The sequence below is a fragment of the Carex rostrata genome, chromosome 15, assembly GCF_964058835.1.
Source record: "Carex rostrata chromosome 15, lpCarRost1.2, whole genome shotgun sequence".
In the NCBI taxonomy this organism is placed as follows: domain Eukaryota; kingdom Viridiplantae; phylum Streptophyta; class Magnoliopsida; order Poales; family Cyperaceae; genus Carex; species Carex rostrata.
Genome location: NC_135932.1, coordinates 2,480,611 through 2,504,684, shown reverse-complemented (window position 1 = coordinate 2,504,684; position 24,074 = coordinate 2,480,611). Strand labels below are relative to the sequence as shown.

General features: G+C 33.6%; 1 protein-coding gene and 1 long non-coding RNA gene across 3 annotated transcripts; one reads left to right on the top strand and one right to left on the bottom strand.

Annotated features, from left to right (window-relative positions):
• Positions 1–5,921: 5,921 nt before the first annotated feature.
• Positions 5,922–13,281, bottom strand: LOC144566508 (uncharacterized). The gene is made up of 13 exons (XM_078316543.1): positions 13,047–13,281; positions 12,391–12,552; positions 11,896–11,939; positions 11,659–11,806; positions 10,170–10,372; positions 9,664–9,839; positions 9,265–9,360; positions 9,069–9,187; positions 8,485–8,586; positions 8,158–8,267; positions 7,674–7,761; positions 7,065–7,258; positions 5,922–6,680 (listed from the first exon to the last, which is right to left on the bottom strand). The coding sequence occupies exons 1-13, from the start codon at positions 13,074–13,076 to the stop codon at positions 6,470–6,472; spliced, it is 1,683 nt and encodes a 560-aa protein (XP_078172669.1). The 5' UTR covers positions 13,077–13,281; the 3' UTR covers positions 5,922–6,469.
• Positions 13,282–19,469: 6,188 nt separating this feature from the next.
• Positions 19,470–21,883, top strand: LOC144566544 (uncharacterized). Of its 2 annotated transcripts, XR_013515221.1 has the most exons (3): positions 19,805–20,935; positions 21,257–21,411; positions 21,572–21,883. It is a non-coding gene; the product is annotated as an uncharacterized LOC144566544 (long non-coding RNA). The 2 variants fall into 2 exon arrangements; XR_013515220.1 differs by lacking the exon at positions 21,572–21,883 and having other exon boundaries at positions 19,470–20,935; positions 21,257–21,461.
• Positions 21,884–24,074: the final 2,191 nt, after the last annotated feature.

Below are 24,074 nucleotides of genomic sequence, written 5' to 3'. Positions count from 1 at the left end.
TCTCTCTCTCTCTCTCTCTGTTTTTTTTTTGTGCGCGCGCAGAAAGATGCCCGTAGGCCAGACTCTGCAGTCTCTCATCGCAGCAAGAGAGGATATATTTTGTTCACCTGATGGTGAATGCACAGCTTATAAGAGGGGAAGGTTTATTCGGACACGCTTGTCAGTGATTAGAGGTTAAAGCACATTAGCACAAGGATCCTTGACCGGTGAGGAAGCGAGGCAAAGTTGGGGAAAAGGGGAGCTGGAAGATGAGAAATTCACATCCTCCCAGGTAATCTCAAATGGACTGAGAGTAAATCTCAAACCGTAAAGTGAGGAGAATCTTGTGCAGTATCTAGAGGATATTGATCCGAAGATGAGTGAGGCTACGGTAATATGTATATTATATATTCGTCCGTGTTATATATATATATATATATAAAGTTTAAATAGTCAATTTGAACCATTAACTATAATATATATTTAAAAATGTATTTGGCGATTAAAATTTTATAATTTTTTTACTATTCTACGAGATAGATTAAAAATCACTACTTTGGAATGATCTAAAATTTTTAGATCAAGTGATTTTTAACCTATCTAAACAAATAGTAAAAATATTCTAACAAATATAAAATTTTATTTTCAAGTATATTTTTAAATGAAAATTATATTCAAAAATTCAAATTAACTACTTGAACTTTTAAAATAGAAATATGGATCTATTGCACGAGTCAATCCATAATATGCATATTACTATAGCCTTACTTCTAAAAAGAATTATAATTTGAACAATAAAAATATATTTAAATACATGTATAGGTAAACTTCTGAAAATTTTAAAGATTAAAATCAAATCTTAATCTTCTAATAAGAACAAGAACTCCGATAAATATCCCTGTACGGCTTTACCCCTCATCAAGAAAGAAGGATCTTTTTTTAATTCTAATTTGTTCATTTTGAATTCTTTCTATTTTCTAATTATTTTGTTTTCTAGATATTTCATTTTAATAAATAGAAAACATTTTCTTCTTTATTATTATGAAAGCCAAGATATTTTATAAAGTTGATTCCTTTTTAAGAGTACATAATCATATGAATAAGATTACATTAATCCGTTAATTTTGAATTTAATTGGATATTTTCCTAGAAAATTATCTGAAAGAAATTGGAATATAATGTAATAATGTAATTTTGACAGATAATGAGTCCAGCAATTAAACTTATTACTTGAACTATTAATATTTTTGACTTGCTTGTCTTTAATATCACTAAATTGGATGAACGATTTAATGATTCAACTCAAGCATGAAATAAGATATATACTCCTGATAAAGGAATTAAGATGCAGAGCGACAAGAGGAAGAGGTTTGTATAAAGGTGTTAATGGAACTCTTTAAATTGTTATAAAGGTGTTAATGAAATTCTTTTAATTGTTTATTCAATTTGTATCTTATTTGATAAAATATGTATGGATAATATTTGCATCATTAGATACATATATTTGCATTGTCATTATTTTGCGTCTTTTGGATCTTTGAAGGGGAAGGAGCAAATGATCTGAGTGTCTGCACTGAGAGACCCAAAAGAAACGAGCACACAACCACAGTCCACATACATATATCTTTGGTTCAAAACCATCAAGCATTCCCTTAATGACTTGATTAAATATTAAATTGTTTTAGCATAAGCAATTGGGAGCGGAATTGGTCCGAAGCTCTTTGGACCATCTCTGTCCAAAGAGATTATTAAACCGTCTGATTCATATTGTGTTTTAATCAATGATGACGATGCTTCGACTCTCATTTTAACTAAAATGGAAATATTTTGGCTATATTTATTAGGTAGACCTGATAGCAAAAACGGAACCTTCCAGTTCCTTCCACTATTCATTACGGATTGAGTTTTATGAATTGCTAATGTCTCCATTAATTCACATTTTGAGAATAGTAATTTGAAATAATAGAAGTATCTAGATATTTCCGAAGCACATATTTTGATCTCCTTTTTATCCGAATTTATCAAGGTTCTTTAGAAGAAGACTCTTTTTTATTTTTTTTAGGGTAAATTTTGCTGTAGTTCACTAAACTTTGGTATTTGTCACGAATTGGTCACTCAACTTTGATTTGTCCCTTTTGAGTCACTCAACTTTGTTATTTGTCCCAATCAAGTCTCTCTGTTCTTTTCCATCCAAAATTTTAACGGAATATGCTAATTCCGTTAGTATTTTGGATGGAATATGCTCATTCCGTTAATGTTTTGGATGGAATGAGTATATTCCGTTAATTTTTTGGACGGAATAGGAATATTCCGTTAAATTTTTGGATGGAAAATGACAGAGGGACTTGATTGGGACAAATAACAAAGTTGAGTGACTCAAAAGGGACAAATCAAATTTGAGTGACCAATTCGTGACAAATACCAAAGTTTAGTGACCTACAGCGAAATTTACCCTTTTTTTTAATTACTAACTTCAATAATATTTTGACTTAGTTTTAAATAAAGAGTCATGTAAATATGAAAGTGTATAGAATTTTAACAATAAATAAATTAATCAACTTAATTTGTCAATTAGTAATAAATACTAACTGGTTTGCATTTGTAACTATTAAAAGATTAAATAAATGGAAGATGTATTGGAGATCTCCATTTAAAAAGTTAATGGAGATTTGAAAAGAAAATTGTTACCTAGATTTCTACTAGTCGAAACAGCAAGAAATATTCTTTCTATATGAGCACGTTCAATACATCACCGTTCAAATAATTGTATCGCACGGTTTAAATACTTCTTTGGACGGATATGGTCCAAAGAGCTTCGGACCAATTCCGCTCCCTAAGCAATTATCCCAAAATGGTAATTAATTAATAACCTCTCAAACATTACTACGCTCACAGTTCACAAATATTACCAGCAGGTCCAGGTGTCCAGCATTTAACATTCCTAATGGTTCAAACACCAGGTATAGCTAAAAATATTATCATCCCATTCTCTTGCACCTGTGGCCTGTGCTTCTTATATAAGAAGGCAAGTATATGCATCAGTCCCGTCTCTGCATGCTCTCTCTGATCTCCTCTCTTGAAAGTTGAAACCTATCTATCCAACACACTCTTAAATTATCTACAGCATTACAAAGAACAAGAGAGAAACACAATGGGTGAGTGTTTCAGCTTGCCAGATCGTGCCACAGAAAATCCCGTCAATGGCCTGCCTCAGCAGCCTGGTCTCGCTCGAAGGGCAAAGTCTCTGTGTCAATCCATTTGTAACTTCTTCATGGAGGTACAATTTTTCTTTAGATCCCTGCTTTTGTTCTATATATTTTCTTTTTCCTGTTCTTGCTTTTTCTTGACAATAATATATATATTAACTGTAGTGTGCATTTTCTAATTGAATTCGTGCAAATATTTCAGTTCTTTTATTCAAGATGGGCCGATGGAAGATTCGGCAAGTCGATGGTATATACATTATTTTACCTGTTCATTTCATTTTCTTTATTTTTCCTTAATTATGAGTACTCAGGTGGCCAAGATTTTCTCGCATCAAAAGAAAAAAAAAATGTTCATTATACACCTTTTCTTAGATATCCAATATTTCATGTTTTTGCATCTTTATTCTTGGTGCATGGTTCTTTAATTTATTTGATCCTTTCATTACTGCTTACCGCCAAACACCATTTTTCAATTAAATTAAGAGGTTAGAGTTGCTGAATTTTAATTAAAGAAACCATCATTATTAACACAATTTTCCCTACTAATATGAAAAGTAAAAAATTGAGTTCTTTGTCATGGATCAAGCACATCATGCATATTAATTTCAATGTAATTAACATTAGGTTTCTCATGAAACAAGTAAGAATTTTAATTAGTTTGTGTGGTAATAGTGAATCATGTGACACATGTGAAGTTCGGAGTCTCTCTCTTTTGAGAGAAAAGGAATATTATCAATACTTTCTTATTCCTTTGGATTGTACCTAAGTTCGACTAGCATTTTCATAATTGCATTTCTGTCTTTTTATTTGATGATAATTGTCACATTATTGCAATCGACTAACCACCACCATAGTATCGCATTTCTCCATTTGTCTTTGCATGCGTATTAATTTTACAATGTTCTTTTGCTTCTCTCAGATAATTGCTAAAACGAGGTTGATGAAAGGGAAGTTGCCAAATGGACTTGATGGAAATGTAATGGCTGGACAAAAAAATGACATCTCTTTGATCAAGATTCACAATCTCGATAACAAAAAATCTGACCAGCTAGGTGAAACCAAAAGATCTCTAGATCAGGAGGAACTGTCAAATGCCAGGGAGGTCACTACTGCTGCTACCAAAGAACAAGAGAATAGAGCTTCTGCTTCGAACCCAAATGCAGAAACTGGAGTTGAAGGAAGTGAAGTTCCTGGAAATAATGGAGCGGATGATAGTGTAGGACAAGGAAAAAAAAAAAAAAAAGGGTCCATTTAGGGCTAATTGAGAACTGTCTGAAAAGAGGATTTTTTTTTTTTTTTTATTGTTGGTCAAGTTTTAGGAGTTTATGATAAATATTTGAATGTTCAGACTCTGTGTTAGCTATTGGATATTGCTTGTACTATCTAAAATGCTAGAATTTTGATACAAATTACTTGGTTGTTGGTACTAGATTGGGTGCTAAAAAATAGCTCTTACTGTTTCATTGCATATTTGCATGTTCAATCCTAGTAAAATATAGTCATATACACGTGATTATTTTTTGTGTTTGATAATGAGTGTTACTGATGCACATTAGTCAGATGGTTAAAAAAATTAAGTTGACAGATGAAATATTTTGTCTTACATAATTGAACACACATTTGCATCTCCAACTTCATTTGTTGCGTAATTAGTTTGTCCATCAGACTTCTCTAAAGTAACCGAATCATTCTCACCCTCAGCACTTTTAGTACCATTCTTAGTCCGATCCCTATATTCCTCTTCAATATAAATACACACTGACACAACAATGATTAATATAAACAAGTTTTCTAATTATAATCAGACAGCATCTCTGGTCTGATAGAAACAACCAGCCAAATAATAAATAACAGTGACAAGACTGTGCCCAACCTCAATCCATAATAACTTGATATACTTATTGTTTGATGAACAATACCCAACAATTTGACATTCATATAGGCACAACATAAATTAGAAAAGATGACGATTGAGTTTCAATTGAGAGATTTGAGTCATGAAGAGAAGACAAGTATAGTGTAGATTAAGCTCTCAATCTAAGCGTAGTAATATTTGACAGGTTTATTAATTAATTACCATTTTGGGATAATTTCTTATTCTAAACCCCCAACAAGTTAATATTTAATCATGTCATTAAGTACATGCTAGATGGTTGAATCAAAGATACAATATGCTCGGTTGTGAATTTTGACAATTGAAAGCAGAATACTAAAATATAGCAAAGGCAGATTGAGCCGAATTATTGAAGACATACAGGCACTACAGAAAATTTTGGGATAATTGCTGATGCAAAAACAATTTAATATTTAATCAAAGTCATTAAGTGCATGCTCGATGGTTGAATCAAAGATATGTATGGTTGTGTGCTCGTTTCTACAAGTTTGTTGTTAAATTAAAAAAAAAAAAATACTTTATTATGCCCTTTAATTTAGATATTACCTCTTCGTACTGAGGTTGTTATTTACAATTAGTACTTTGATTAAAATTATAGCGTTCGCCAATGCTCTATTCGAAACGTCTTTTTAGTGGACAATTGTTTGCTAATTAATGTTCTGTGCGATTCTTGAAGGGACGATTATTTGATAAGAATAGGGTGAAAACAATGTCAGCATAAGTTGGTGTTTCTTTAGAGATTATAAATAAGCTAATTGATTCATATAGGAGTCAAAAGTCTTCAAAATAACTCCAGTTTTAACTGAAAAGAAAAGAAGTTATGAAGTTAAGCACAAACATCATAAAAGTGTAAAATTGTTTCTAACAATCATTATTCATTACAATATGCTTTTCCGTTTCAGAAAAGAAACTATTAATATAACATAACAGAAAAAACAAAATTGGTCATGCCAGATGGCCCGGAAAAACTGAAGGTTGTGTTTGGTTGTGAAGAGGTGGAGTAAACTCCTTACTTCACACTTAAGCTGTCAAACGAGTAAGATGGAGGAAAGGCGGAGTAAGTTAAATCACTTCTTCGGACTTATTAACTTACTCTACACTTACCCCGTCTGCAGGGACCAATGTCATAGACAAAAGTTCTCCAACATCTTACTCCTCTATACGGATTAATTTACTTTGCACTTAAGCTGCCAAACAAAGTGTAAAATCGGAGTACGACAGAGTAAGCGAACTTAATCCTTCTTAAATTTACTTAACAACCAAATATATGACCAAAGAGATATTTCTAGTGCATACACCCAGACCATATGCTCCTTCCCCTCGAAGATCCCAAAAGAAGCGAAGTAATGACACTGCAAACATATGTATCTAAGGATGAAATCAGCATCTCCTACGGTGAAGTCATGTATGCCACATATGCACTGTTAGTGTAACTAAGCCTTTGTACTGCTGCAGTACGCATTGAAGGTACCAGAACAGTATTCAGAATACCAAATGTATTGTCTTTAGTCCCTGACGAAGCTGTTGCATCAGATTCCAATTTGTGGGAAATCGAGTTCAGAGCAGCATTCAATCCCATGGAAGAATGGTCAATTGTGAAACTACATACAAACCCAACAATTGGACATTAGTTTTGTATGCTTGAGTTAATAAAATACAAAAAATACTGAAAACGTTACAATACCAAAATAAAAAAGGTACTTCACTCTGAATCAATATTTCAACTTCACCCAGTACCAACCCACATTTCAATATGGAGATCGTGTTGAACGGTTCGGATAGGTTGTTTGGATTTTCAAAATGAAAATATAGTGCCATAGAGCAAAAACTTGTTTTACTCCATGGCTCATTTTAGCCCCTCTCTCTCTCTATATATATATATGTGTGTGTATGTATATATGAATACAAGAAAAAAGAAAATAAAAAACAGCTTCAGCAGAGCTTGTAGAAAATTGAAGAGAGGAATTTAAGAGAGTTGGTCATACGTTGAGTCAAAGCTTGTCCCATCTGCATTCATTGCAGCACAAATGCCAGAAATAACCCAAGGAGGAATAATCGAATTACTTATTTCAATGCTGTTACAGATATTACTGTTAGAAAGCTCCTCAATGGTGGTTTTATTTTCATATGACCCAGACAATACACCCATGTTAGCCTTCCTCATCTCCTTGCAAAATACCTGAAAGAATTGTCCTATTTTTATTAGTGGATGAGAATACAAGTAGCTTCAACTACAATTCGTGACAATCATCACAAAAAAAAACTTTAATTTGAATCTGACATTTAGAATATGATCTACGCTTATATCACGCACATAAAAAAACATTGAATTTGATGCAAGTTTTACCGATTATCAAACGACTTCAAATCCAGCCCATGTTTAATTACCTTTGATGGAATATCAAATCAAATAATGTTGGGAAATGCACGAAGTTGATACATGACCGATCTACAAGGCCAACAATATGCTATAAACCATTTTACATATTTGATGAAATTTCTTTGGCTTGATTTGAAAAGTATTGTCAATCAATCCCAGTACTTAAAATAAATCAAATGAGAGTAAAAATAACTTGTATAACAGTTAGTGTTACCTCTGAAAAATTAAGGGAAGAATTTTGAAACGGCGCCGGAGAATAAATCATAGGAACATCACCACCAGAAAGTGAAGTAAAAAAGAACCTACAAACAAAAGGTAAACAAATTTTGTTCAACAGTAAATAAATAACAGATAGATAGAGCAAATAAAAGAATAAACAAACAGACACAACTCAGACTTGTAACACCTTAGAAATGAAATTTTGCATTTTTAAATACCATATAAACACAGAGAATTTATATGGTATTTAAAACGGACAAGGGCTCACCATCAGAGTTTCTTATGATATAATGATATATACCAAATAGTATTTTTGTTATGGTATTATTTGACAGCTTGATACTATGTTTAGTTATGCTTGGAATGAAAAAAGATCTCCGCTAAACTACAGAAAGAAAAAGGGTAAAATACAACAAGTACATAAAAAAAAAAAACACACAGACGTCAAACAGTATTTTCACACATTACTTGATACATACCTGTGGTTCAGTAGAATATCGTATAGACCATGAACACTCGTGTTCCCAGTAAATGACAACAGAGATTGTGAGGTGCTGTCCACATCAGCAAAATGGTCTGTATAAACTGCCTATACAAAATTAATGTTACAGAGAATCAGCTTTGTTTTAACAACAGAGCTCTAAGTTCAAAGCAGTAAGCAAAGACTATTAATAATTTATGTAAATGCCTTGGAAATTTTATTAGCTCATGTTATTTTGTAAGGCCTTGGAAATTTTAACTCATGTTACTATAATAAGTATACTTCATAACCTTAAGTGACAATATAAGTACAGAAAATCAAAGACCTGGCCAAGATTTCTCTTTTCTATCTCTGACAGCTCAGCCAAGTCATCTGCTGAAGCATGCTCCTCTTCAAGGTGGTAAAGAGGCATGGTAAAGCGAACATCCTTTACAAGAAATCAGAACACAACATTAAAAAGTTGATCAGCAAATTTGTTGACTCATTTAGTATACCTAACCCTAACACAGTCTGACCTCAGCACAGCATGACCTGAACCAAACCTAATCCAAGTATTTTGAAAAGTCAATTCAGCACAACCTGAATACCAAATTACTTTATACCAGACCAAATTTGACTCGAAAATCTGGCCAACCAGAGAAAAATGAAAAGCCAAACACCCATAACCCCATTAAACAGAAAGTCAAATCAACATAACCTTACAAATGCAAGATAGGTTTAAGAATATTAATAGTGTTTTCTAAAAAATAATTAATGTTAATGATATACTGATTACAGTGATTGTCGTAACAAAAGTGAAATGAGTGTCAATAGAAATAATTGATACTGGTAGAACTAATAACAATAATGATAACCAATAGTAGAACTAATAACAATAACAATAGTTAAAGATATAAATATAAAACCCACATGTTTTCTAAGCTCAGATCTCAAGCGGTTTGTAGATTTCGATAAATAAGCATTGCAGGACCATTTCTCCCCAGAAAAGTTGCCTCCAACAAAAAGCGCCACAAATTCTGAAGTATATACTGCACTGATAAAATGGTTTTTAGATAAAGCAACAAAATAAATATATCCAAGAAATGCACAACAACCATAGATTTACCATAAAATATGCTGCATATGCTCTTTCTAAGCATGCCGTAGAGATTGCAAAATGAATTCTCCCAATCCTGCCTTCTTTTTTCTAAAAAATCCACATCTACATGAACAGATGCACAATGAAGAAGCTCGGAATGTTATGTACAAAAGGATATACATTCCAAAAGTGTCATTCAACATCTCACATATAAAAAAAACGATGTAGCAGCTTAGGTCAATAATTTGGAACTTCCAACTGATAATGACAAAACCGTAGGGTATCATATTGTGCATAATTAATTGTCATCTTGGGTTACCAAATTAACTATCCAAAAGAAACTGATGGACAAAATAAGACAGAAAAAATGAAGGTGCCAGTAACTGTAATTTCACAAAAAAGAAAAAAAAAAATAGGGATCATTACCTCCTTTTGCCTTAGATGAGGCAATGGCAGAAATGATGGTTGTTGGCAAGGTAGACTGAGGGTATCTCCATGATATTAAAGCCTTTGAAAATAATTCCTCTTTTGTTTGAGAGGGTCCCACATGGCAGCCACAGCTCGGAGAAGCAGCAACATAAGCTGCATTTATCCTATGACACCTATAAATAAAATAGAAGATTATGCAGGTTGATCACTTTTACTGTTTGAGAAATGTAGAATTCGACTTGATAGAATAATGTTGTCAAACGAAAAGCCACAGAATGCTCCAAACACAAAATGGCCATTACTAAGTATCTTTCTACCAGTATGACGTGAAGGGTTTTATGTAGGGTACGATAATACAGAGTGAAGAATTGAAAGAGTAAACAAATTGCAAATACAAAGTCACATTAAAGTTCTTCCCCAAGACATAATTCATGAACGAAGAGAAGACAAAAGACCAATATGTGCCAGGCATCTGCCCTGGTACATAAATCATTTTTACTTACCACTTGATAGAAGATGAGGAAACCAGTCGAAGGGAAGTTTTTAGTGTTAAGTCCAAAGGAGCTTTTTTCCCTGGTATGGAAATCACAGAAGGACAGATATCAGCAAAGGTAGGGCCCACATCATCAATGCTTCCAGAAGGAATCGAGGGGGAAATGGCAATCATGGGGTCACGTGGCACTCTGAACCCTTTAAGTGCCTTCTCCTGTTGGAGGTAGTAAAAGTCAGCAATATTATATTCCAAATGGTTACTCTATGAGATGCTTCTTATGTAACCAAGTGTTGTGCACTACCAGTTACACAGTTTACAACTAGGTTGTACACATATATAAGGTATATTTTTATAGGGAAAATTGGTTATTTGCCACTCCAAAACCTTAAAATTTGAAAAATACCACTCTAAAATTAGAAATCATTCTAATGCCACTCTAAACTTAGTTAATTTTTAATTTTGCCACTCCAAAATAATTAATGACTGCAATACCCTCCCTCTTCCTCTCCATCTGACTCTCTTCCTCTCCATCCGACTCCTTCCTCTCTATGCCACTAATTAGTCTCCCTTTTCGTCTCTCTCATGCTCTCCTTCCCATTTGGCGCCACCGACGGCTCCTCTCGCGCTTCAGCTTTGGCGACCTGACGCTTTGTTTCATCGACATCTGCTATTTTTGTCTCCATCCAAGTCTCTCTCTTGATTCAACTTCTCTATGATTCTTCTCCTGGCATGCATACTTGGTAGAATCTGTGATGCGATTTTAACAGCAGAATTGTACATTTCTCTAAAACCACTTCTGAATCGATAACTTGGGCTGTTTTGATCGATCTTAGTTCGTCTCTTAGGTTGCAATTTTTGTTCAATTTTTTTTTAGACTGAGCAATCTGTTGCATTTCATTTGAATAAAAAGTAGCTAGAGCAAAATTATTAAGTTGCAACCATCGTGCAATCTAATTTAGTAATTCCATTAGTTTTGAGCTCCTATCAGGTGCTCCTATTTGCAACACAATCACAGTATGTTGATTGATTAGCAGCAACTAAGTACTGTGGTTCAACTTTTAACTGCTATGTCAAAATTATACTGATACTAAACCTGGCTGGTAAGGTAAAGAGAGACTTCATGAAAAGAGTCAGGGAGAGGAAGAGCTCATGGGAGGGTATTTTAGTCATTAATTATTTGGAGTGGCAAAATTAAAAAATTTAGAGTGGCATTAGGATGATTTCTAATTTCGGGATGCATTTTTCAAATTTTAAGGCTTTGGAGTGGCAAATAACCAATTTTCCCATTTTTATATTATACATGTATTTTTCTTAAGAAAGTTATATTTAAACCCCACATATAAACAAAAATTGTTCTATTATGACCCCCATAGTTGTAATTTTATGTTTTTAATATGATCATTGTTCTATAAACCCATGCTTTATCCCAGTGCTGGTGATGCGTGACCAGTAAACATAACTAGAACAGTTCACAAAGTGTGTATGCACTAAAACCTTACCATGTCAATTTGAGCAGGTGAGGCTGGCTTTTCATCTCTTAGATGGAGTTGCACAACATCAAGTAGAGCACTTTCAATACATTTCTCTGCCGTTCTAAATGTTTGGTTAGCACTACCCTTGGAAGTTTGTTCAAGGGACTCCGAATTGCTGCTTACAAAAAAATTAACAAAACTTCAATACAGGTGAATAGATATAAGGAATAAAGGAATCTTAAACAAAGGGAAAATTAGTCTTACCCCAAGCTGCTTCCATTATCTACCTCCACTGTCATTGGGGAATCCTAATTCAAAAAGACAAAGGAAAATGCAAAAACGAAATTAAGATCAGCACTAAATTAAAACCTTCTAAAAAGAAAAAGAAAAAGCGATCTTCATGTTTTTGCTCCAAATCATCATTTTCCTTTCCAAAGCATGAGCATTTAAAAGAAAATATGAACTTCAGAGAACAGATTGAAAAGTAAACATTGAGCAGCATATGCATAAATAGAAAAGAGTGAAAGTTTATCATTTTTCGATGTGCTTGCGAAAGACGGAAGAATTTTGTTATTATCTGGTGATTGTAATTTCAATGTTCAAATTTGGTTCTTGAGAATTTTGTAAATCCAAATACAAGGGCAAAATGGCCATTCTTTGCTTTTTTGCTTAAACTTTCTTTTGGGTGTTTTTTGTAATTACATAAAACATGTACAAAATGGAACTATAAACAATAGCTGAGAGAAGAATAGTAAGTACCTTAACCCCTTCCTTCCGGAAGTAGAATGGTCTGCACCTCTCAATAGGTTTTACTACAGGATACGCCTGGGTAACACGGGTATTTACTAACAGTGGAACTTTGAAAGGCGGAGTTCCCTTTTCAGCAGGCTTTTCATATGCCCTTCTCTTCAACTGTTCTTCCTGAGAAACACAAATGGTGTACAAGAGCATTTAAAACTGCACCCCATGAGAGTATAAAACTTCCAAAATGCCATTTCCAATGGTTTCAAATCTCACTTGAATTAGCTCATCAGGTGGTGCATGATGGTTTCGGACTTGGAGAACAGGTGTGGAATTTTATTTAAACTAGTCCGATTAACACTAGATTGCTCAATGCCATCTCATTTCAACTCAATGTTGCCTCAATTAACCATTATTCTCAGTTTTGGCATATATTATTATATCCAGTATATCCCAGTTAATATTGGTATTGGACTAAGCATCAAACAGTTTTGCCCCAGTTAACCCTAGTTTCCCAATCTAAGGGAGACACAACTGAGCATTGCATTATTGCAGACCCCTATAATTATTGAAAAAATATACATATACACCTTTAAAAGTTTTCACCAATGAATAAAAGTATAGATCAGTATTAGGAAGAGAAGATTAGTAAAATTAACACAAAAAAATGTTACCCTCAGCTCAGAAGGTGTCTTTCTTTTCATTCTGACAGAAAATTCGGGTTTTTTGAACTAAATCTCGTTCACTTGAGATAACTCAGTTATAGAGACTTCAGCCATAGCAACCAATTTTTATACTAGCATCTCTCTTTTGTCCTTCCCGAGGTTACCAGAAGGGTTCAAACCGCAATTTGGTATGAAAGTTCCAAATCACAGGTCGCCAACGATCAGGTACCGTGAAACTAAGGGTCTGATCGGAACAATAAAGGTGTTAGAGTTCAATTGATTTCAATTCAATAGAATACAATAGAGATGATTTCTAATTGAAATGAAATTTGGTTATCGGAATAAAAATAGACTAGAATTGAATTCTTCTCTATTTATTGACTGAAATGTACACATGATAAAAGAGAAATGATTTTATTCGAGTAAAAAGAATTTTATGCCCTTAAAGTATATACTTAAACCCATTCAATTTGTAGTTTAAAGTAATTTATCAAACAACTAGTTCAACTAGTTTAGGACATAAAATGTTTATAATCTGAGTTGGTATTGATACCAAATGGTGCCAATTTTATTGGTACGTATAATATTCAATTGGATTAACATTATAATAATGTATTGGACAAAACATCACTAAAAACCAACTGGTACATTAAAAATAAAATACCTTGCTGGTAAAAAAACAAACTGGTACATAAAAAGTAAATAAAGCTGACCTAAACAACAACCAACTGATACATAAAAGTAAAATACCTTGCTGCTGACCTAAATAAAAACTAACTGGTACATATAAAAGTATAATAACTTGCTGCGGATCTAATTAATTTCATTAAGCATTTTCATCCCATATAAAAGTATCAGTATTTTCTTTCACATTTATTCGAACACGTTGGCTGAGGTCTGTGTCTAGAATGCCAGTAAAACTCTGACCTGTCCTTCTATCAAGATTTGCCGAGCAGTGAGGAAGGCACAATATATCTCGTTGGGCGTATAAGATCATGCATCATCACCTGTAGCAAAGTGTTTATTAGCCAAGTAAAAGTGTACCATATTAGCCTTCAGATAGATCCTAATTTGATTTCTATATATCAACAATTAACAGCTGAGATGCTGTATATACAGAGGCTATACAAAGCAAGGTTAGAACAGCAAAATGCACAATTTGTGTTATGGGTTTTCAATCTCTCTCTTCAATAAAATATTACCTGGTCTTCTTCGCTTCTTCCAATAAAACCTCCTGTCTTCTTCTTTTTTTTCCCTCTTCTGCGCTTCTTCTTCTTGGGGAGTGAAATATGAGTGCTGGTGTCTCAAACAACCCGATCGGGTACGTTTCCGCCGTCTCACGGAGCGCAGCTACGGCCGAGCTCTGAAATCTCAGATCTGTCTTGCACACTGGAGCTCTGAAACAGTTTTGCCGAGAAATCTCAGAGTTTTGCGATACCAGAGCTCGGCCGTGATACCAAAACAGTTTTGCCGATAAATCTCAGGTCTGTCTCGCAGCTAGGTAACTACTTGAATTCGATCTCTCTGACGAACCTCTGAAATGGTAGGAAGGGTATCGCGGGGATAAAAAAAACGCGACTGTTTTTATTTGGGCGAAGTTTGCATTTGTTTGAACTTCGAATAATTTATGGAGGGGGCGCCTCTCTGGGCTATTGGAAAGAAGAATCTTTATATTTACTTGAAAAGATTTGGTTTATGTGCCCGTAATGAAAACATTTAAGAAGTTCATTGGTTCATGGAGAACCATGACCATGCGTATGTTGAATTCGAATGTTCTCTTGATTAGGATAAAATTTTCACGATTTTGTCTAAGAGAAAGATTTATGTGCTGAATTCGTATGTTGCCTAGCGTGTAGTGAGTCGCACGTAACAAATTTTATCAACTCAATTGTATTACTCTCAAAGACTCAAACTATCACACTTTGGTCAATTTTGATAGCAAAAAAAACATACAAAAAATAAATCAATTAAGATAGCTTACTGCCTTACTACCTACACTTAGAAAAATTATATACCATTTTGTGGTACTAAAATAGCTTTTGACAAACGACAAGCGGCATAACTGAAATTGAAAAATTGTATTAAAATGTATGAAAGGACTACAAATCAGAATTATCAGAGATAAATTGGACCAGTTGGGTGGATCCGAAAAAATCATACCCGATGATCTGTTCAGTTTGATTGTAATTGACGTGATTGGTATAAATTTTACTTTGAATTACATGCTACTCCATGTATTGCTTCGTACAAATTTTGATTGGTTTAATGTCATATTGTTCTATGCTTCTTTTCATCTTTTGATTAGTTACTTACTTTGCTTTCTTTTGTTCATGTTTTTCTTACTTTTTTTTATTAAAGAATCTGGTATATTTCAGCATCTTTAGAGCATTATTTTTAAGAATTAAATATGCGACCTCCCGTAAAAAATTGAAGCTCGTGTCGCCATACTAAATTTGTACTTCACATGTTTTTCTACTTAAATTCTTTTTTTTATAAAAAAAATAATCCAGAGTAGTCATGTATAGTGTATACACTCACCTCGGCTTATCGGACCTCCTGACTCCTAGGCTATGTTACTCCGATACGTCACCTAAGGCACCGTATTCGTATCGGGTGCGTATCGGATACGGATACGTACTCAATACGTGTTAAGTACGCCAACAGGATGAGCTGGCGTATCCCTAACCTCTCGATACGGTCAAGATACGCGCTGATACGGCTGGATACGCTCAGGATATGCGTCTGGGCCGTGAACCACGACCGTGAACCGCGCACGCGCTCGTGAGCCGTGCGTACACCGGCCGAAATGTTACTTTTTTTTGCTGTCTGTGTGGATCAAGCCTGGCCATTCCAGTTTTGAGCCAAAACCTTAACTACTGCACCATAGCATTACATGTGACTAATGCTAGTAATTATAGTATTTACTATGTGCTAAAGTTAAGCCTATAATTTTTTTATACAATAATTATGATTATCTAAATACAATATATAAAATAATAAAATATATATATAAAAAATAGGCGTATCATATCTTAAATCCTCCCAACTAAATAGCATGCTAATTTTTTTAGAACCCAATCCTCTATTTGTCCAGAGAACATCTGAGCCGTTGATAGTATAAATCTCAGCCACTCATCAAAATAGATCTTAATCTCAGCCTTTAATAAATAGTTTTGATTTTATACATCTGTTTAATGTTGTCAATCGTGTAAAAATCTAAATTTAATTAAAACCGTATCCATTACACGAAACGCCGCATAGTAATTGCAGTTAATTCTCCTTCTCTCCACGCTCTCCACGCGTTTTCCCTTCTCTCCAGTCTCCACGCAAATTTCTTTTCTTTTTTTCCAACAACGCCATTCTTCTAAACCTAATGGCTGTCCGAAAATCCAAAAAAAAAAAAAAAAAAACACAGAGAAGAACACCGCCGCACCTCCTGGTTCTTCGATCTCCGCACCTCCTGGTTCTTCGATCTCTCAGTTACAAAGTAATTTGAAAATTGCAAGTTCAAACGATTGTCCCGCCATTCCAAGTTCAAACGACATTGGTTCTTCGATCTCTCCTCCATGGATTTGACAGGTAATTGTCCCGCCATTGCAAATTCAATTGAACCGACTCTTCTATCTTTATATATCAATCAAATTCGCTGAAATTATAAATTGCAAACCTGATTTTTCATCTGTCGATTTGCAGTTGCAGAATCGCCCTCTTCACTCAAACCCTCTTCCTCTCTTCACTCAAACCCTCTTCCTCTTTGTAAATTTTGCTTCATTGTATGCTTGTTTCTATCTTTACTGGTACCAGGAATAGAGTTTTAATTAAATACTGTATCAGAGGGTGCTGACCTTTGAGATATCTCAATGACAGACGAACAGTGGAGCTTTTGATTATACTGGTACCACAAACTATAACAGTAGAGCATAACTATACTGGTACCACGAACAGTAGAGCTTTTAATTAAATGCTTGTTTCTATCTTTACTGGTACCAAGAATACAATTTTCATTAAGCTAGGCATAACCAATCAATTAAGCATGTCATTATTATTTGATTTTATAGGAATAATTATTATTTGATAATTATTATGCAAAGGCCCAGTAATGTTAATTTGTAATTTTTTTTTGTTTCCAGTGCTGGTCAGAAGTGGAGCCAAAACTATTTATTGGAAGGAAGCTAGAAAAAAAAAGGGTTAGATTTCTTTAATATGGTTCATATTTTGATTTGATTTATTGATTTTATAGATTTATAGACTAATTACTAATTACTTCCCTTTGCTAACTATATTAGTACTCTACCAACATGCATGTATTTCTTGTAAGACTAAAAGCAAATTATAGTACTTCTTTAGACAAGGTTGTAGTACTTCTTTTTATGAATAATCCTATTTATGAAACTATCCCCACTCCCTTACTTCTATAGGAATAATTATTATTTGATAAAATGAATTAATTTGTAAAACAGTATTAGAGGATGCTGACCTTGATTTTAATGGAATTAATTATTTTCGTCAATTTGATCTTAATCTAGCTAATAATTACTAGAGCTTGATTTGAATTGTTGAAGCATGATTTAAATCTTTAGTTTAAAAAAAGGATGTTAAATTATCTTTTGAAAATTATTCTGGTACTTTGTTGTGCATTTTTTTGTGAAAAAGAATTGTATTTACTGTTGCAAAGGCCCAATAATGATGTGATTAGTATAAGAACATAGATCTGAAAAATTGTGTTCTCTTTAGGAGCCTGATATAAATATACGTATGCTTTGTCATGTGTAGAATGAGATCTGAAAAATTGTGTTCTTTACTTCTGCTTCAACCTATTAATTTGTTTTCAGCATGTAAACAAATTTGAGTAAACCAAAAGATTTGTACAAATTTAATCCACAAAAAACAGACAGACCGTACTATTTGATGTCCTGGATTCCATTTCTGCAAAAACTTCAAAAGATATGTTGATCCATAGTACAGACCAATCCATGCTATGCATGGTACCATAGTCTCATTCATTATTTTTTTGTATTATTCAGGGCTGCATTCTCAAGCAAATCTATATGCAACATTTGAAACTCAAACCAAGGTTCAAAACTGGAACTTCAAAATTGTCATTTATCAAAATTTATATTTAGAACCTTACAATTTTGGTAATCTAAAAGGAAAAATTATGTCTGATGAAACTGGTTTTTTTTTTTTTTTTCTGGAACTTACTTTGACTAGGTGAATTTGAAAGTTGCAGAGAAGGCGTACCATCTGATTTGACAACTTCTACTCTGGTATGCTTTCTTTTTGTTTGGCATACTTCTATTGAACTATGCATTTATCAGAATAGGACAATTAATGCTTTTGAAATAAGTCTTCTTGGGAGCTTTTATGTTTGTTATCATCTGTTGTTGGCTTAATTATCTTCAATTTTTGAAATCATCTCCATACACTTCCTTAGAACAACCACATTTATTCTCAATCATTATATCTCTTTGTATTAGGGAACAGTACTTTGGCTTTCGTCAAAGCAGTGATCTATACTGATATATCTTCAATTTTTTTTTTTTTTACAATTTAAATAAAATTGTATTTGGCTTTTGATAAAGCAGTGATCTATACTGATATATCTATTTCTTACTATCACTTATATATCTATTTCTCACTATTTATATAGTTCTCACAATTCATATGACATGTTGTACAACTCTTCTATTCTGTCTAACTCCATGCTCAATTCTGTTTAAAAAAGGGTTTATGAGAACACCATGAGTTGATAGCTCTCGGATTGGTTTTACTGTTTTTCCACATAGAAGATATCTATTTTCTCACAATTTTTTCAAATTTTTCTCTGCATATTGATATCTGCCTTGTGTTTTACTGTTTTAAATGATGGCCTTTTCATCGAAGAGTATAGATACAGTCAACAGATTTGTAAATAAACATAAAGTGATGACCTTTTCATATAAATATAAGAGTTTCCTTATGGCAGTCAAGCAATGGGTTTTTTAACGGTTCAAAAATTTGCTAAACTGGAGCCTCTAAACTACTACTGGTGGGATATGAATGTCGTGCGAGTGCACTTCATCTGGAAGACTCGCCGTAATAACAAACTTTACTTGGTTCTTCTAGATAATGATGTAAGAATCGTATTATTCTTTCAATTTGTCATATTTAGTTATACTATTTCCTACATGCTGTTATTGTCTCAATATCCGTGTTGCATCTTTTAACATTTGGTTCTTTTAGAGGGCTAAAATATTGGCCAAAGTTCCGGATGAGATGAAATCGTACGTAGAAAACCGAGTTCAAGTCGGCCATTTGAGAAATGTTTCTCTTTGTGTGGATATCCCCTTTACCTTTTATTTTTATATTCTATTGTTACAAGAAAATGTAGTGATAGCACAATATATAAAGTATCTAACATAGCCCAGCAAATACCAGCGATCCACTGGTGGTGTTTTTATGTAAGTTGTTGTGTTGATAGAGTCCTATATAGCAAATTATGTGGTAAGTTATAGTAAGTACCTATCCCTCTTGTCGAGTACTAGATAAATTGTGAAAAATGACAAATGCCATGGCAGAGAACGTTCATTTTATCATCCCATGGATTTGGCCTAGGTATGGGATCATTTATATTAACCTAAAACCAAAATATAAATTAGAATTTGTGAACAAACATTTTAGTATAGTCAATATTTAAAAAAAATATGGAAATTATTCTGAAGTTAATGGATCTTTTATTTTGTAATTGTGTGCACAGTGTAATTATATAAAATGTAAATTATTCTCATGCAATTAATTGGGACTGTATCTACATGTCACATTCAAATGTAATATACTGAAGTTATGGTTTTCTTTTGCATTGTGTAATATATGTTATATTTTTCTATTAAAATTAGGTACTGATAGAGGTTAATTGTCTTGAATAACTACTGCTTTTAATCTAATTACTACTAATTTAACATTGAAGCATAGTCAAGGTAAGTACTAGCTGAAATTATAGCATCCCATGTAGGATACTAGCTGAAATTATGGCATCTTATGGCTGAAATTATAGTATCATATTCTTATTATTTTTGTTGTTGAGTGAGCCTATGGTACTATGCATAGCACAGATTGGTATGTACTATGGATCAATATTTTTGTTTTCAAAGTTCAAATAGTCGATCTAAACCTTTCAACATGATCTCCATATGAAAATGTGCCTGCAGATCAATTTTTTCAGTTTTACAGGTTTTTTTACTATTTATTTCAGATAGGTAGAAATTTCAGCTTACAATTCTAGACCATTCACAAGTAGTAATTTTCTTCCTATATAAAAAAATAGTAGAAAATTCTAATAAATGTTAAATTTAGTCTAGGAACACAAAATCATATGGAGATCATGATGAAAGGTTTAGATTGACTATTTGAACTTTGAAAACGAAAATATTGATCCATAGTACATACCAATCCACGCTATGCATAGTACCATAACCTCAGTCTTTGCTGTTTGGGTTAGATATTGATAGGTTTGTTGTCAGTTATGCCGTGCCTTAATTGCAAAGCATGATTGAACTTTCTAGAAATGTGGCACATAATGAAAATATTATGGTTGTGGTGTGTTAGTGATTTGTGAGCACTTCCAATACTTCTGTTATTTGACTAAACTTAGTGTGATTTGTGATAATTAAAGGACTTGTACTGATCATTTGAATTGCAAGGGGAAGAAGTTTATCTCGTACTTATATCTAAGAATGGTTTTATATCCTCATGACAGATTATTTTGAAATGAAAATCTCCAGTATTTGTGAGAGGGACTTTTGCAGTAATTGCCACCAACGGATTCACGGCTGAGACCAGACCAACGGTACTCTTAGAGAATGGTGAGTATGACAGTTGCCAATGCTGAGAAGTTGCGGTTAGAGCAAAGACAGAGACTGGTACGTCTCTTCCTCTCCCTCTCTTCTCTCTCCTCAACTGCTTTGTCTCAAATCAAAGTAGAATTGGGCAAGGCCTTTCTCAGATTTTGGTGTCATACAAGTTCAGTTTTTTACTGTACAATATCTCTTTAGAAAGCCAACAAGGATCGTAATCATTTAGTGCTCATAATTAGTAAGATTACTGCACTGCATCAGTTAGGTGTGGTACCGGCATTGGGTCTAACTACTTGTACAAGAAAGTATTAGACACCTGCCAATTTGATTTCTTTTTAATCTGCTGATATTGCATATATATTCATGAATCTATTTTTTATGGCACAGTCAAAGAGCATGCGAGGGGATGGATGGAAGCCGAGATGTTAAAAATGGATGGCAAGGAAGGCACATATCGTTACATTGGTGGGTACTGAGAAGCTGGGGACCAGAACAACTGGTACAGCTGTCCTGATACTTTAAAAGATTTCTCTGATGAATATGTAAGTTAATAGCTAGCCACTGTTGATATTAAAAAAAAAAAACGGGTAAATTCTACAGATCATGTTCTCTATTTTTCTTTGATTTCGAAATTTTAGCAAGTAGAACGAATTAATGAGTTAATTGTGGCTTTTTTTCCCAATCTTTTTGTTTGTTTGCAAGTTGCAACAGATTCTGACTTCTCCCTTGCTGGATTGCTCCCTCAGTTCCTCTGTACTTGATTAGGTATTTCAATTTTTCTGTTTTTGTGCTTCTGTTTTCTTTGGATGCATATAGAAATTTTGTGATTTTTATTTGCTTTTGGATTCGTTAACTCTGTAGAACTATCAAAAACTGTAAGATACCGCAGTGGCAAAATTGATGAAGTCCAATTTGAATATTACCAATTTTTGTATTTCGGTAAGAAACTATATTGTCTAATTCAGTCTTTATTTTTATAATTCAGTTGTGTTCTTCAATTGTCAGTACATTTGATCTACATTTGATCTACACTGGTAATTCAGTTTTGTCATTATGTTTTGGATTATGAATGTCGCAAGTACTATATCTTGTTACACAGTGAGCAAGTATTTCCATATGAATGTTACACAACTTGTGAAACCAATTAAGTTATATTCCTAATGTAATTAAAGTAGTTAATTTGCCCGTCTTATGTATGGGAAACTCACATGGACCGTTGAGAAAATTGGCCGTGCATGCCCGGCAGTTTTTTTTTCGGCAGTTATTGTTTCCACTACTTATTACATTTCATTCGTAGTCCTAAACACATATCTGATCTATTGGTAAAAAGCTGTTATCTGAGTTGAGAAGAAAGGATAAGTGTGTCCGATGTATGACAACTGCGAGATGCGAGCCCAATTAGCAAGTTGATGTGCTCCTAAATTCTCTTCTCTTGATTTGTACACACAGGTGTAGTGAGGGTAATTTGTCAGTATAAGAGCCACTTGAACCTGTTGAGAATACACTCTCCAGTCCGCCACTTGTAGTTGCTACAGCCTATTTTTTTTTTTTTGCTTGAAGGTACGTACCAGAATCTCAAAGTCCGAGTAAAAAACACACTGTTGTATCCCCAATTCCACTGTTGCTTGTATGGCACAAAGCAAAGCAATTGTTTCCATCTAAAATGGAGATTCTGCATCCAAATTGAATTGAACTTCATACTTTACTAATTCGCCTTGTTTCTCAATGAGGTAAGCTGCACCACTTTTGTCAGGGAGTCTGAACGAGCCATCTACATGACAGACAAAGCAGTTATTCGAAACAGCTAAACCATCAGAGGAAGGTACTGAATCATAAATATTTCGGTTCAGATTATGAGTAGGGATCAAGGCTTGCCCCATTGCTTGGATGAGAGAGGTAGCTGAATTTAAAGTTCGTTCAAGTGATATCGATTTGTTGTCAAACATAAAATAACAATAAAATCATAATAGACATTTCTTCAGGTGATATCAATTTGTTGTCAACCCCCGTTGCAACGCACGGGCACTTGACTAGTTTTTGAAAATTGACGTATCACCGTATATGTATTGTATCCGATACGATACCCGTACTCGTATCTATGCAACATAGCTCCTAGGTCAATTGTCCTTCTATTCCTCTACAGCGAGAGCATTCGGCGATTCAGACATTCCTAATTGTACTTCGGAATGCTATATTTTCAGAATTTTTATTGACGAATCTTATAATTTCTAGTTAATTTTTAGCATTACATTAAAACCTGTATCTTTTTCGAAGTAGTTACGTGTAGACGTGTTAGCAGTCCCAGTAAAGTTAGCTACCAAGAACATCTTAATTTTTATCAAAGGTTTAAATAGCGTTTATCGTGTCATAATGGACTGGCTGAAAAAACAGTGCTATGCTCAAAAAGCGCGAAATAGCGTGCTATGGCGCTGATAGCTTTTATGGTCTGAAAACGCTATAGCATGCTATTTAGAACCTTAATTCTTACCAATGCTAATATTATTAAAATTAATAATTTCTAATTGCCAATATTATATTAAAAAATTGATACTTATAAAGTCTGATATGATACTTCTAGAGAAATATTTGCAGCAATTGCTTCACATTCTTAAAATTGCAATTGCTATTATCACATCAATATTTGTAGCTTTTGTATATGAAATGAAGATGGTCCAACAAACATTAGCATATACAATATAAGAATTTAGAAAGGGATGACTGATTCACCGAAGAAGCAAGCCATCGTTACTAAAATAAAAAAATAAGTTTTAACTTCTCAAACCAGTGAGGCGCGGTAGACCATGTAGAATGAGATTTTTGATACTTAGGGTTTCAAAAGAGAATAAGAGATTTTTATATGGTCGGTTTTATTCTGATACGAATCTCAAAGCGGACCTTATAAATCAAACGGGTACCAAATAAGTTTGATTCGTCCGGTAGTTATTATGTAACCGCAGGGAAACTCACCCGAGAAAAAGGAATCCGACAGTTCAGATTCGACGTTGGGGGAAATAAATCTGTTTGAGAATTACACTCTTTATTCTAAATCTACTCCTTCAGAGATTTGTGCTATTATTTTTTCAAATTTGTGCATTCCAAACAAAAAAGTTGAATTTAAAAGTTTGAGAATCACAACAGATTTATTTCCAAAGTTGGAAATTCTTCCGTCCTCTTATGTCTGATTAGAATGAAAATTAACATAAAT